The sequence below is a fragment of the Geospiza fortis genome, unplaced genomic scaffold, assembly GCF_000277835.1.
Source record: "Geospiza fortis unplaced genomic scaffold, GeoFor_1.0 scaffold100, whole genome shotgun sequence".
In the NCBI taxonomy this organism is placed as follows: Eukaryota; Metazoa; Chordata; class Aves; order Passeriformes; family Thraupidae; genus Geospiza; species Geospiza fortis.
This window is the reverse complement of record NW_005054350.1, coordinates 254,519-269,929: the sequence shown is the minus strand read 5'-3', so window position 1 is coordinate 269,929 and position 15,411 is coordinate 254,519. Positions and strand designations below refer to the sequence as shown.

Genomic DNA, 15,411 nt, shown 5'->3' with positions numbered 1-15,411 from the left:
AGTATGAGACACATAACTAGCACGGATGTCTATAACATGCCCTCTTCCCACTGTCAAAACTTTTAGAAAATAACCAAGTGGAAATAATGAAAAGGATAACATTTTGAAAATATTTTTACAAAGGTATATTGTGACACTAAATAATCAAATATTATCTTAAACTGAAAGTTTATTAACTCTTAGGATACATTTGGATGGAGAGATTTAGTGTGGGAAAGGTTTTATGAGAAATTTGAAGAAAAAATAATGTAACTTAATTTCTGTGTTTGCTCAATTGACAGAAAAAGGTTGGAGCTTCATGCTAAAAGTAGCTGTTGCAAATAGGCCAAAAAGGAGTTCAATGAAAAGAAACATCTATTGCTATTTCAAATATTCCAATGTTTTACTTTGCTATAAATACATGCTACAAAATGAATGAAGTTACCATTTGCTCATGCAAATTTGCAGCAGTGAAAAAGAAATAGCCCATCTCCTCCATGCAATCAATTAATTTATCCATTTGCTAAGTGACCACTAGCACATTCTCTTTCAAATTTCCTGGTTAATTTCCTGATTTTACAGTCTAAAGGAATATCCAATGTTGATCTTCATTTCTAGAGTGTATATTCACGGTTCAGAGCAACTCAGCCATGATGTAACAACATTCAAATTGTGACCAAAATTCAGCAGCAATAGGTGTTATGATGCCCACTCAGAATGACAGAGGCAGGTCTACTTGCACTGTACCTGTCAGTCACAGACATGGAACAAACTAACAACAGGTTAAAAAGACGAATGAGTTCTTTATCCAGTCTTTGCCTGACAGCAGCCTGTGTTTCATCCATTGCATCCTGCACTTGGGATTCTGGTCGCACCAGAAGGCCCATAAGGGATTTTGTCTGCTAAAAGAAAAGAATAAAAAATACAGTCATGTAATGCATTGTTTAAATCCTCTTTTAATGCCTTCATTAAAGCCATTTTTTCTGTTGAAAACTTGCAAATCACACACATTATAAACCAGAAATTCCATGATTACTTAACTAAGAAGTAACTGCAAAAAGTTTAGTGAAAAATTCCTGAAATTCCTACCACTAACTTGAATCTACTCAATGCCATAAAAAATCTACTGTTAAGGCCTTTCAAACATCCTGGCATTAAGAAGACAGTATATTATGAAGGATGAAAGAAAACTCGAAGTAATACAGCAATAACCAGCAATAAAAAATAGATCACAAAAAAACAGAAAATACAGTAACAAAATTAGTTCAGGCTGCATTTTGGACTTCTCAGCTGCTTGAAAGACTTCATATCAAATGGCTTTAAGGTTTTATATTAATGTATTGAATGGGCCATACTTAAAAAAACTTATATGCTTCCCAGGTACCAATATAAATTGAAGTACCAGCAGTCTATAAGTAATTGAAATTAAGTCTACAAGCATTTTTCCACAAATACTTAGATTGTATTTGCAAATGGGAAAATGCAAGTGCACGCAGACTGTATTTAACATAGGACACCCTTTGTAAGACAATGGATGCTCTTCCATGTTACAGAAGTAATACATTTGTAGCTATATAGCTAAGCACGCCCTCATGCAGCTCTGAAGGTACACACATGCATGTGCAAGTACAGTTATGTGGTCAATCAAATCATGTAAGTATATACAACAACCCCATTCTTACATTTTTAAGCAATGATTTCAAGATCCACTTTAGATGGTCTGACTCCAGATTTGATTTCTGCTCTTTAAGCAACTTGTTTAAAAATCTTAGGACATCTACCAAAAGCTTTTCATCCTCCACTGAAGCTGGAAGCACTTGTAGAAACCTGCAATACAAATAAAAGCTTTCATACTTGTGACCGTTTTAAAAGAGTATTTAAAATCTCAGGCTAATAGGACTGGAGTCACCTGCAAATGTTAAATTATATGGAGTAAATATGTATATTACATATATAGCAAATATGGCACTCTATTAGCCCATGATATACAAATATATACAATATACTGTTAATGTTGTTATTTTTATGACTATGCAAAATAGTTATGCATATTTTAAAATATATTTGCATATGTTAATAATGGAATTCTGTTTAGTAAACTGTAGAGAAATCTGAGCAGGGTCACATAGGAAATAAAAAATTAATTATCTATTAAACATTAGCATTTGATAATAATAGCAAAGCTTACCTATGCATTTCAAGTAGCCCTTATTTTAAATATAAAATTTTAAATATTTGATGGCTTTGTTTATGTAAATTGCAAGATCACATAATCTTTGAGATTGCAAGGGACTTGCAGGGGTCACCTGGTCACGCCACCCTGCTTATGAAGGGACACGTGCAGCTGATGGTCAGGACAGTGTCCAGGAAGCTTTTGAGTAACTCCAAGGATAGAGATGCTACAACCTCTGTGGGCAACCTGTGTCTGTGTTTGGTCACCTTCACAGTAAAAAAGTGTTTCCTGACATTCACAGGGATCCTCTTGTGTTTCAGTTTGTGGCCATTCCTTCTCTCACTGGACACCACTGGAAAGAGCCTGGCCCCACCTTCTCTTCTGGTACTTGCACACATTGATAAGATCCTCACTCTGACTACTCTTTCCTCCACATTTATTAGTCCTAGCTCTCTCATCCTTTACTCAAAGGAAAGATATTCCAGTCTTTCATCATCTTTATTGTTCTTCATTGGATTCTCTCCAGTATGTGTGCTCCATGTGATTATTTCTTATACTGGAGATATAAGAGATACTCTTATATTATATCCAAAACTGAACCCAGAGCTCCAGACCAGTGCTGAACAGAACAGAAGGATTACCTGCCTCAACTTGCTGCTAATACTCCTCCTAAAGCAGCCTAGGATAACATTTGCCTTTTTTACTGCAAGAACAAACTGCTTGGTTCATTTTCACCTTGGTGTCCCACCAGGACCCCTAGGTTCTTTTCTGCAAAGTTGCTTTCCAGCTTGGTTCACCCCAGAGGTATGGCCTTGCCCTTGCAGGACTTGGCACTTCCCCTTGTTGACCTGCCTAAGATTCCTGTCAGCCCAGATATAGATATATAATATATAAATATATAGACATATGATAGATAGATGGATGTATATATATATATATATGGATAGATATATCAGAGATGCATTGAAAATAATTTCCCTAAAGTTAAATATGAAAAATAGAAATGCTACCATTTTAGTATAACAATCTTTAATGGATTTTCGTAGTAAATAGCTTACCTGTTCATTGCTTTCTGCCAAACAAAGCCTTTCAAAGTGGTTCCACAAGGCCCAGAACTGCATTTTAATGCAAGTCTGTCATTCAGGACATAGAAGCTAAGCCTAGTGAGAGCAGTTCTAACATCCCTGTGGGATGTTGCCTGAATGATCAAACTAAGACAATCCTGCAGTCCATAGTTTGTGTGAGTTATTTTCAATATAAGAATGTCTTCTGAGGAAAGTTTTAGTGAGTCTAAAAATCTGAAAAGGTATAGAGAAAAATTATTAACAGACAGTATCTTTACAAACTGTTTCAGAGAGTGTTGACTTCTTCCCCTTCCTGCTTAACTGAGAAGATAAAACAGAAATTGGCTTAAAACATTATTTTTGTTAGCCAATTCTTTCTTGGCTAACCCTTCAAAAAAACCAAACCAAACAAAAAATTAAAACAAAACCAAAAACAACACCACCACATGTAAATCATGAGGTGTTTTGAGTTCTTTGGGAAAATGATACCTAAATACTAATTCTTAATATTACCATTAAGAAGAATATTTATTTGAAATTTAAACCTTCAAGAAAACCAAGAGAAAGTCATGCAACTTCATAGCTGGAGGTCTACATAGTAGGAAAAAAGAGTCAGTTCCCTAAGAAACCCTAATGGCTATGAAGAAAAACAGCCACAGAGCTCATTTAAAAATATTTGGAATTAGCCTGACAATCAATAAAAGTTAGATCAAGCTCTAGGCTTCATGTAAAAATGCAATTTAGGTAAAACATTAGCTGTGACAACATACCCTCATCCTCTTGGGATGTGATCCTTTACATTTAAATGACAGCATTCTCAAACAACTAACAGCTTGAACTACTGTTTGAAGTTGAAAACCTATTTAAACTTCATGAAACACTAATTTAATTGAGATATATTGGGACTTAAAATGGAAGATAAAATGGCTCACGTTTCTGTTTCCTTTTCATAATTTACCAGCTGCAGTAGGTTTTCAATCCCATGGTACCATGACAGATTCCAAGCTGTCTTAAGCATATCTGCCACAGGTTTCATAGTCAAGCACTCAGAAGACAATGGCACCACAATAGTATTAGGGCTTACTACATGATGAGCAGTGATCCTGACTGGGAGATGGTACCTAAAAATACACAAATAACAATAACAATTTTTTTTTTAAGTGGTTGGTGAGAGTTTTTTTGTTTGCTCATTTTTAAATTAAATGCTCTATTACTATCAGCTTGTAAGTTTGCAAATAAAGTTTTTTGAAACTCTTTTACAGTAGAACAAAGACATGGAGAAAAAAAATTCCCTATTTAAAAACACTTATTTCATCATCATAAAAATGCTTTGATCAAGGTTTCCCCTCATTCTGCCACTTCCATACTTCAGAATGGATGGCAAATGGAAATCAGCAGTTAACTGTAAAACAATCAAAACCAATGACCCAACCAACCAGCCAGCACCCACATGTACCTTCTAACAACAGCAACAGGTAAACTGAAGGCAGGCACCTCAGTATTATTACTGGTTATGCCATCAGCCCTAAAAGAGATTAAGTCATAATTATTGTGCTCTATTTTAAGATTTGATTTTCTCCTAGTACTACACATGTTATTTCCTTATTATTTCTCCCTTTAGCTAGATCTTTAGTAACCCATTGGTGAATAATTTGTATTAATAAACAATATTTCTTCATGATTATCCAATATTAAGACATTTCTTAAATCACACACATCTGGAATACTTATTGCAGATGTACTGTACATCAAAAACTCCACATACTTGTTTCCTTTTGTCTGTTAGAGGAAAACCACACATTATAAGTATTTTCAGTATATTTCACATGTGTGAATTCTAAAAGCACATTTTTGCATGCACATGCAGCTTTTAAATAATAAAATACCATAAGCTAAGGTCTGTTGCTTTAAGACAGCTGCTACACTGAAAAGCTAAAGTAAATAGAAGAATTCTAATTAAGTTAAAAAACTATGTCTACAGCTAGCTATTTGATTTGTGTAGTTTCCATTCATGGAAAAGATGGATTACAGACCAATCAAGGTTTTTTTGAAAAATAAAATTAACACTAAGGTGTTCATAGTGGAAAAATATGCCATGTAGGCCTCCAGAGCATGTAACCCAGTTATTGAAACAATTTGGACTATAACTATGCAATTTTGGATCTATAAAAGTTGGGGGCATAACCTGTCTGGAGATATATAAAACTTTATTTCTATTAAAAACTTAAAATTTGTCTAGACAATATGCTATTAAATAAGTGGATGTTCATACCATGTTTCTGTTCTTGCTATTTCATCAAACAACAGAAGACAAAGCAATACTGCAGCTTCAGTTAAAACAGCACGATCATTTTGGAGTATCAGGGAAACTGAATAAAATAAAGATACTTAAAAACATTTTAGGAAAAAACTGATATCTTATAATACATAGAAGAACACTAGTTAAAAGAAACTGCTTTACACAGTTTCCTGTCAACACTTTCAACACATGCCATAACATGGGAAAACTAGCACACAGTTATTTATCTTTTAAATATCAGAATCTGATATCATGAAGTGATCCAAAGTTCTTAAGAAGGTATTTGATTAAACATTTAACCAGCTTTTGACAGGGGTATTACAGTGGAAACACAATTCTCACCTCTGAACAGCAAAAGCAGTAGAGAAGGTTGCTGTGCTAGGGACAGGCGAACAGCTGGGTCAGCACACACAATTTTGCGTAGGAGTGCCAGACACGGTACCACTAAGGATTCCATAAGCTACAGGAACAGAGAAAAAGATTAAATAAATACAACTATCAGTATAATTTATTATGGTACAATTAACACAGACTGTCCCACTATTAAGCAATATATTCCATCATTTGTGAAAGAGAAGTCTAGAACTTCCTTAGACAAGCACATTTCAGCTAGACGACAATCTCATATTCTTAAAAAAAATATTTACTTGTTGATTCATTTTATTATTAATTGATGGTAATTTTATTGGTCTCTGGCTTCATAATAGAATTATAACATTTGCTTTCAAATTACAGAATTTTAAGAAGTATATATGTAAGCTGAAGGATTTAAAAAACCACCAAGTATTTACAACTATCTAAGTTAATTCATTTTAAAAATATGTAAATAGTTTATCATATCATACTAATTTTCTGGGTCCCAGCTTGTCAGATCATGAAAATGGAAAGCAGTTGGCTAAAAGTTAAAGTATCAATGAATGGCCAAAAATACAACCAAAGCCACAGCTCCTAAGAATGAGAAGAGAGTACTTCTTTCACAGTATCATTACTTTGCCTATGAGCTTCTGCCTTTAAAATTTGTTTTGTAAACAGCATCAACAAATACATTTTATTTTCATTCCACATGAATGAAAGCCTCTACTTATTTAGTATGGAAAAAATATCTTTTGCACAGTTATATATAAAGCCTTATTAAGATGATCATTTTTATTTCTACTACTTATTTTATTTTCTTTTCTCAATGGCCACTTTTCTAAGAACATGTAAGATTTTTTGTTGATTTTTCTTTGATATTGATTTTATGATTAAATAAAAAAAATCATTCAAGGGGAGAACAAAGGATCTGGACTAGATTCCCTCAGGATAGTGTCCTAATGTAACAGGCCCTAGTGAGTTGTTGCCTGAGCCCTTCCTGAATTAAATTAAACTTTAAAATAATATTTTTAGCCCTTTATAAAGTTCATCTTAGACCCCTACTTGATTATGAAGATTCTGCTCAGGGCAATACATTTCCCATGCCTGTCCTTCTTTATTATTGAGCAATATCTACTCACTACCCAAACAACAGTTGCATAACTTTCTCTCTCTAAAGAAGGTACTATAAAACTGACATAAAAAAAACAAGCCAACATTCAGAAACCTGAGGAACCCAATATTTCAATTTCTTCAAGTGTATGAGAAGAGTTTACTGAAGTACTTCTATACAAGAGATCATAAATTGGACAAGACATTCTTTAATGCTATAGAGATAACCTTAGATACTGATAATCTGGGGGAAAAATTGCTATTTCTGAAGAACAATGTAATTTTCATTTGTTTGACAAAAAAAAGAATTCCACTAAGTATCAAGTAGCTGTTTTCTCTAGAACATTTTTGGAAAAAAGTCATTACTACATAAAAATTCTCATGATTTTTTTTTAAAAAAACCTCAAGGTTTGGACTGCTGGAATGCAGTAACAATACTATGCAAGAAAGACAAAAAACTTTATCCACTGAAGTTACATTAAGCACTGTCTAGCTTGAATGTGCTTTCATGAAATTATTTCAAAGAATGAATTCAAGAAAAAAATCAAGCATCAGATTACCCATATATTACAAAAATAGAAAGCTCAATCATCTACACCAAGAGACCCTCCCTGGTGAAGTGATCTTCTATTGATCAGAAAAATAGTTATACCTGAAATTCAATCTGACATGTTTACAATAGCATGTCATACAATTACATTTCATTTTAAATTATAATTTGCTTTAGAATTTTTACAGAGTATTATACATAACATTTTGCTTTTTAACAGTAATTAAAATTTTTTGTACTCCACTGAAAAAGCTTTCTGGGAATTTTTGGCACATTCCAGAACCTTAGTGTACACAATTCTGTGGCTAATTCTTCTCATAGGTAGGGAAACCAATCATCTCTGATTAAGAGAGAAGCATTATCAAAACTAGAACAAAATACATATTTTATTTGTTATTAAACACTTGTGTTCAGTGCAGCATAAATGCAAAAGACCAGTGCTGCAAGTCTAGAAAAAGGCACTCTACTACTTTCATGTTGAGCAATGCTTGCAGTAAGAACCACTAATAATACTTTTACCTTGCCATCCACGTGTACACACTCATTAAGGTAGGCCAATATCTTTTCTATCACACCTAACTTTTTCAGAATGTCATGCATTTTAGTATCTGTAGGAAAAGCAAAAGATAGCAAGAATGACTGGTTTCACACAAATTTAATATAAAAATGCTTAATACTGTTTAATAAGATTACAAACTCTTGCTATCTACAATAAGTTTCTAATATTGCCAATCAATCAACAGTAATACAGATCTCTAGCAAGGCAAGCCTTTTCAAAGTATTTTTACCTGACTATAGGAGCCCCTTGAACACCAGATTCTTAAATACATAAATTCCCACAAGAATTTTACACTGAAAAATTACAGTAATCCCACTGCAACTCAATTTTAGTCAAACAAGGATGTCACTTCAAATATTTTAAAACACTTTAAGGTATAATATGGAATTGAAAATGGTATTTACTTAATCTCCATGAGAGTATTTTCCACTGATATCACCCTTTAGAGTAGCTGATTTAAGAATATTCAACAACATAAACAGCAAAAAGATACAACATTTTAATTGGTTGTGTTGGTTTGTTTGTTTTTTAATAACTAAAAAGTGATCACTCATATGAAATTTGTCCTGATAAACCTGCATTTTTTCCTTCACAATTTCATCCTATGCTTTGTTTCATTTTTGAAACATCTGAAATTTTTTGCAGTATTAACTACATATGTTTTATGAAACAAAGTAGATACATGTCCTCATTTTTTGTGGCAATTTTTCTCACAGTATTTTTAATATTATCTACGATTTCAGCTTCCCATGGTAAAGAACTTTTGTGCTCTCATTAGAATCCAAATTCCCTGAAGAAAACATTATTGAATTAGAATTTGAATATACAGAGTAAAAACATCAAGGTCTGAAACTCTACAGTTATGAGCCAACTGAAATAATGCTCTAAGATTGCCTACTATTGCTTACTTGCATTGTAATTCAATCACTTCTTTTTACCAAAATTCATAAAATAAAAATTACAAAGAGGGCCCTTAACAAGCATACAGACAACCTAGCAAAAATTCAAGCTCACAAATGACCAGCACATGAATACAAATTTTCTGAAGAATTTTACCTTCTAAAATAACAACCAGCTGCTCAGCTGCAGACTTCCGTAAAACTAGGTCAACAGCATCAGAGGTCAAAATATCATACAGCTTCTCAACAGTTTCTGCCTAAAAGTAAAACAAGATTAGATTGGCATCCAGTATGCCACCATGAAGCAAGGAAACCAGCCAAATTTCCTAACAGGAAGTAGAAAAGAAAAATATCTTAATTCTTTATTAGAATGTATTTTGTTAGATCCTACATACATGTAAGAGGAATGGATTAGGTTACAATCTTTTTGCAACAAATCTCTAATAACATCTGTGGAATATGAAAACTAAACAGTTTCTAGTGCATCATAGCTGCAGACTGCTAACAAATAATGCCTAATTTATGTAGGACTACAAAATCTTAACACTATACAGAAATGCTAGAACATGCTTTAAAGTCTATAAAGGTGACTGACTTTTTAATGGCAATAGAGTCAAGCATCTAAGCATTTGCTTATCATATTGTTAATCTGAAAGTATTGAGGGGAAGGAAAAAAGGAGAATAAAAGGGAGATGAGAAATCAGAAAGAAAAAAAAGAGAGGTATTCCCTTGAGTCATACACTCATGATATGCTTTACAATTTGCAACAGCAGCAATATTAAGTAAACACAGACAAAAATTTGCAATTTGTTTTAAAATATTTCATATCAAAAAATATTTGTGCCTGTTTTAGTAAAAATTGTTTTTGTGGGGGAAACAATATATGAGAAAAATCTATCCACACAGAATGAAATTGCTATGAACAGACCAGGCCTGTGTTCTCTGCAATCAAATCTTTTCTCCAGAGAAGAAAAAAAGGAATTATTTTTTCCTTAGTGTTGCAAATGGCAGCATAAGAACTACTGTTTCAGTGCACACAGAAAGAATATATCAATAGATTTCTTTTTATGAAGCAAGGCAATTTGTATAAAATATTGCAACATTCTGAAAGTGGAAACTTGGAGACTGGACAGGTAGAAGAGCAAAATTTAGAAAGAGTTTACTAACCTTAATAATTGAGTTCATTTTATCATCCAATTTTAGTTCCATAGCTCCCTCTATAATAAATAAGTTTGAAATGCTGGACAGGACATTACCATTCAGGCACGGGCGTTTCAGGTTTGCCCCTTCTTCATTGAGAACATGGAATGCTAAATGTTTAGCAGCTACAGAACGAACCCTAAATGAACAAACACTTAAAGTAAATGTATAAAGCACTCATACTGGAAAATTTGAGCTGTATAGTTAGAAATTAATTTGTTTGAAAATTAATATGGGGTGTAATTCAAAAATTAATATGAGGTGTAATTCAAATCAGACTTGATTAATCAAACTCTCAAATCAAGACACAGCATAACATTTAGGAGAGGACATTGTTGTCATCAAGATGAGAAGGTGTGCTGAAATGTTCCACAGCATTACTTACAGCTGCTTTTTTGAGAAGAGAAGGCGCAGAGCAGCCTGTAGTCTGGGAGTTCCTGGGAGAATGCCCTCTCCTTTGTCAGAGGTTGTTTCACTCAAAGAGAGGATGCACTTACCTAAAGTATCTTTTGTGTCAGCATAACCCTAAGTGAAACAAACAACAAACAAAAATTTCCAGAATTATAAAAATCCACTTATTAACTTAGCAAATTAGACAAGGTAATAAATTCCATTTTAGGGTCTAAGGGAGGGTGCGGAAGGAGCAACATAAAAAACAACTATGCAGTTATTTTTAAGAAAACATTTAAATTCTGCAGATTAATATTCCTGCGGGAAAAAAAAAGATCCTTTATATAAACTAAAGATTTCTTTACATGGTTCAGAGGTGCCTTCACCCAAAGCTTCACCATTCAATCTGTTAACATGATTCTGCTCTGTAAGACCAGTTTCCATTTCAATAAACAAAATTTAGTCCCTACAAGAAAATTATTTTAAAACATTAAATTCTATCTATATTCAGATCTTCATCAAAACATTTTCACATCCAGACAAAAGGGAATCAGTTATATCAAGTAATGATATTGTAAACATTTTAAAAGTAGAGCAAAATACAATGCATTTTAGCATTTTATATGCATCTGGTAAACACAGACCTCTGGCATACCCCACTCTGGAATCTATTGTACAAAGCCACTACAGGCTACAGAATAGAAGGAAATTCTACTCACAAAAATTTCTCACCTGTTTAGCCTACATCTTATATTAAATCTCCAACTATTTAATCCTGAATGTCAATCATTTGTAGGCTATATATGCAGGTAACATAAAAAAGCTCTAATGACTGGTTGAGAAAGCTCTGAAATAACCCTCCTCCCTTCTCTTTCAAGTTCTCAGTATATTTACTCTACATATTTTTTCTTGCTGAGCCATCTATTTCAAGGCCCATCTTATTTGCAATTTCTCCCCATTTTTGCCTTGATTTTTGTGCAACTTGCATACAGAGTAAAGTTACATAAGCTACTTTTTCAACTTAGGGTAATACTGAGGTGCAGGCAATTAATGAACACGCAGCAGGGAAACAAGTAAGTTGGTATAATTATTGAGTGTGACTTTTTGGGGAAAATGAAGACAAGAGGTATACTTGAATTTATTAGCTAAGAGAGAAATAAGGCAAAAAAACAGATACTAGGCAAATGCAGCAAAATATCTAATCTGGAAGACTAAGGGCAGACCAATAAGGAAATTTCAAGTACTAGTAAAAGAACAGTAAAGAATCCAGATGAAGCAATTATTCTGAAAATCCAACTGAGAAGGCAAAAGTTCCATTTAGATCAAGCTGAGAGTAAAAATAATGAAAACTAAATTTGTATATTGCTAGAAACATGAAGACTAAGGCTTAAGGGATACTTCTATAATATTGGAAACAAAACCACCAAAATCAAATATCTAAATATACTAAAAAAATAGCTTAGGCTGATTGCTATTTTTTGAGTGTGTATTTGATCAGAAAACTATTATTACAGAGGAGCTACAGTTTTCAAATTTAAGACATGGGGGACATTTCAGTAATTATGAATGCTTTAATCTGTACTTGCATTATTCACTTGTATCTTCAAACCTTTTAAGCCCCAGTCAGTACTGGTTCATTTGTGCTACAACATTTCAAATTTCATGCACAAGTAATAGCAGGCTAAAATGCGTCTACAAATTCCATGTACTAACAAACTTTACTGATATTAGGACACCTATAAAACATTTCTCCATTTGATGCCCAATAGAACATATCTGTAGGTATGCTACTGTTTATCTATTTTCCATCTGCTACTTAACCTTATATACATGATTGCATACATCAAATTCAGATTAAAACACTTAGAAGTACCTGTAAAACAGGAATTACAGGACAGAGGGCCTCAATAAATTTGTTCCAAGTCAATACTTCCATCATTAACCGTCCTTGCAACAGATGTATCAGAATGGCCTTGGCTGTAGAGTTCACCTGCTCAATAACAAAAAAACCAAACCACTAATGCAACACAGATGTGTCTAAGTCAGTTTGTCAATGCTGTAATTGGACATGTTATTCAAAAACGTCTCAAAGACAAAATATTGTTACTGCAGAATGCTACGCTTAAATTATCAGTTCAGCTCCATATTAAGTTGTTCAAAAAGCCTCCAAGAGAAAACACACAAATAGTTCTGCCTAAAGAGCACATAATCATTTTCTCCTTAGAACTCTGGTTTGTCTTTTCTGAAATAAAATATATCATTATTAAAACTTCTACACCTATTGGTCCCTCTATCCGGCAGGTAAAAGAAATCCTGTTTCTTTTCTTTCCTGACCTTGCCTTTCTGGGGCATTTTATTCCCTGTCTATGATATGCTTCTGAAGACACAGAAAGACAAGAGACTTGAAGTCTGTTACCTGGCCATTTCACTTTCCTGAGGCAAAGAGTCAAACTAAGAAGGCTACCGAATATTTCAAGCTGTATCGTTATTTATCTGAAGTTCTCTATCAAAACCAAAAAAAGCCATATGATACAGCACTTACACTGTATTAACATATCCAATATATATCTACATAATATGTAATATTAAAGTATTTACAAGCTAAAATTATTAATGCAATGGGAACATAGGAAAAAAGCCCAGCTTATCAGAATTAACTTTTCCTTATATAGTGCAAAAACACCTACCTTCAGCAGCTAAAACCCTGCATTTTATGCCAGAGCTAAAAATCCTCCCACCCCATGCAACAAGGACAGCCTTTAATAGTATCACTCTAGCCTGTCTTTAGAGAAAGACTGGCTTTATAGAATCATATAGCAAATATCAAGCCTAACTTGATATACAAGGTTCTTGTCCATTTTTTTCTCAATGTCACACGCCTAAAAGATTAAACTGATACTTTATGAACACTTAAGCAGCAGTTATAGACGAAGAAGAAGTAATATAAATTAAAAAATACTTGGATACGATGTTCTTTATCTATTTTGTTAGCAATATAATAAAAATGCACTCTAAGGTAGAAAACAAAATGTGACAAATTTGTAAATAGGTACTAGCTCTGATTCTTTTAATTCAGCATCAATTGATACCTATTTCTTTTGCTTGAACAACCACTAATACAGAAAACTCTCAGTCTTTTTAATAACATATCCAATAGAGCAGCCAAAATAAATGCTTTCCTTGCAAAAGATAAATTACAATCAAAACATAAACATAAAGCACATTCTCAAATGCATTTTATTTCTCTCTTTAAAATGCTCACATGCAAAAAAAATCAGTTTTAAATGGAACTGTGCATAGTACTGAATTAAAAAAAAAAAAGTCATTCCAGAAGATGAGCTAAAAATATATAAATAATTTGGTAGTAAATGTTCTTTCTGACCATAGGGATGTTATAAAAAACATAAGTAACTTTATTGTCCTCTCACAACTTTCTACTTAGCTCTATAGGCTAGTGGACATATGTTAAGCAGTCATGCATATAAATGAACCCAATGGAAATTTGGTCCTATTCTACAACATTATAGAACACTTCTATACTACTCCAGTAACTATATTTAAACACAGATGTTTGTGGTGGTGAAATACAATTTTATAGCAAAGACTTGCAGATTTAAAGTGTCTTTTTGTTCCTCGGCCATTTCAGGGGTTACCCCACTTTTACAAAACTTGAGACTTCAAAGTTCATGTTTCCCATAAATGTGAAGTACCATACATACATTTTCACCATATACACATTTTACTAGGACTGAATATTACAGGAAAAAGTAAAAAAACATATTTTACTTCCATTTTCATTGGTCTTTACTACAGTTAATAGCATCCTGTTCACATAATATCTTGTCTCTGTATTAATCGTATAAAAAAAATCCTTCCATTTACTACAACCTTACTGTTTGCATATCTTTTCTGTATGCAAGAAACCATATTTGGTCAAAACTTCAGGTAAGCATTAGTGTGGAGAATACCAACACCTACTCTGTGTGCACACCAACTTAGAAACACAGCCAGCAAACACCATACATACCTCACTCTTATCTTCCTGAAGGCCAAATGTGCAGATTTCATACAACACTTTAGGGTGCAGAAGAAAATGTACTCCCTGGCAGATTGAAGGCACGGGTTTCGCAATATTATGGATACCTAGACAGTCCTTCAGTAAAAATAAAGTTGGTTAGTTAAAAATTGAAGTCAGTCTCCACTACCAAATCTTGTTTTATAGACAGACCAAAGTTGTCATGCAGCAAAATACTTTTTCCATGCACCTTGGAAGACTACTTTTGAAAGCTAAACATGACAGCCCTGGAACAAACACCATCTGTTTGGATCACTGATTGAAAACTCCTGTTACTACACAGGACTAAGAAATATAAAATAATTTTGGTTTTATTTTGAATAATTGTGAAAATAAATTTGAAAGCCTGTATATTACATTAAACAAGACAATGTTTGGCACTAGATTAAAATAAGAAAAATGTAAAATAGGCTGGTAAAAATCTTGCAAAAAGAGACAAGCGTCATTCAGTGGAGATAGGGGTTTTTTTCAGAGAGGCTGGCTCCAGCATATTTATACATTAGCGGATTGTGCTACAAGCACAATAGGTATAGATTATATCCATTATAGGAAATTAAAGTTTCATTCAAGTATTATATCAAAATACAAAAGTTATTTTTATTTTGTGAGCCAATATTATGGAATACCCAAAATGACGCAATAAATATGACATTGCCATTCCGAGCACAGAGTCCAGCCATACCTTTAGGAAGTTTATGCCATACTTCTAGGAGGTTCATGCTCTTTATCCCTTGGGCTATCATAACAAAAAACTAAGGC

At 33.3% G+C, this 15,411-nt stretch overlaps 1 protein-coding gene across 1 annotated transcript in view; it reads right to left on the bottom strand.

Moving 5' to 3' along the window:
• The window catches only part of RTTN (rotatin), an 81,735-nt gene that overhangs the window by 43,586 nt on the left and 22,738 nt on the right, over window positions 1-15,411 (bottom strand). The window contains exons 16-28 of the mRNA XM_031058862.1: window positions 14,605-14,730; window positions 12,451-12,567; window positions 10,573-10,712; window positions 10,155-10,326; window positions 9,145-9,244; window positions 8,049-8,137; window positions 5,858-5,975; window positions 5,489-5,585; window positions 4,673-4,741; window positions 4,149-4,337; window positions 3,211-3,450; window positions 1,662-1,806; window positions 727-881 (exon numbers count right to left, since the gene is read on the bottom strand). Coding sequence (XP_030914722.1) covers window positions 727-881; window positions 1,662-1,806; window positions 3,211-3,450; window positions 4,149-4,337; window positions 4,673-4,741; window positions 5,489-5,585; window positions 5,858-5,975; window positions 8,049-8,137; window positions 9,145-9,244; window positions 10,155-10,326; window positions 10,573-10,712; window positions 12,451-12,567; window positions 14,605-14,730 — 1,757 coding nt within the window. The remainder of the gene's footprint in view (window positions 1-726; window positions 882-1,661; window positions 1,807-3,210; window positions 3,451-4,148; window positions 4,338-4,672; window positions 4,742-5,488; window positions 5,586-5,857; window positions 5,976-8,048; window positions 8,138-9,144; window positions 9,245-10,154; window positions 10,327-10,572; window positions 10,713-12,450; window positions 12,568-14,604; window positions 14,731-15,411) is intronic.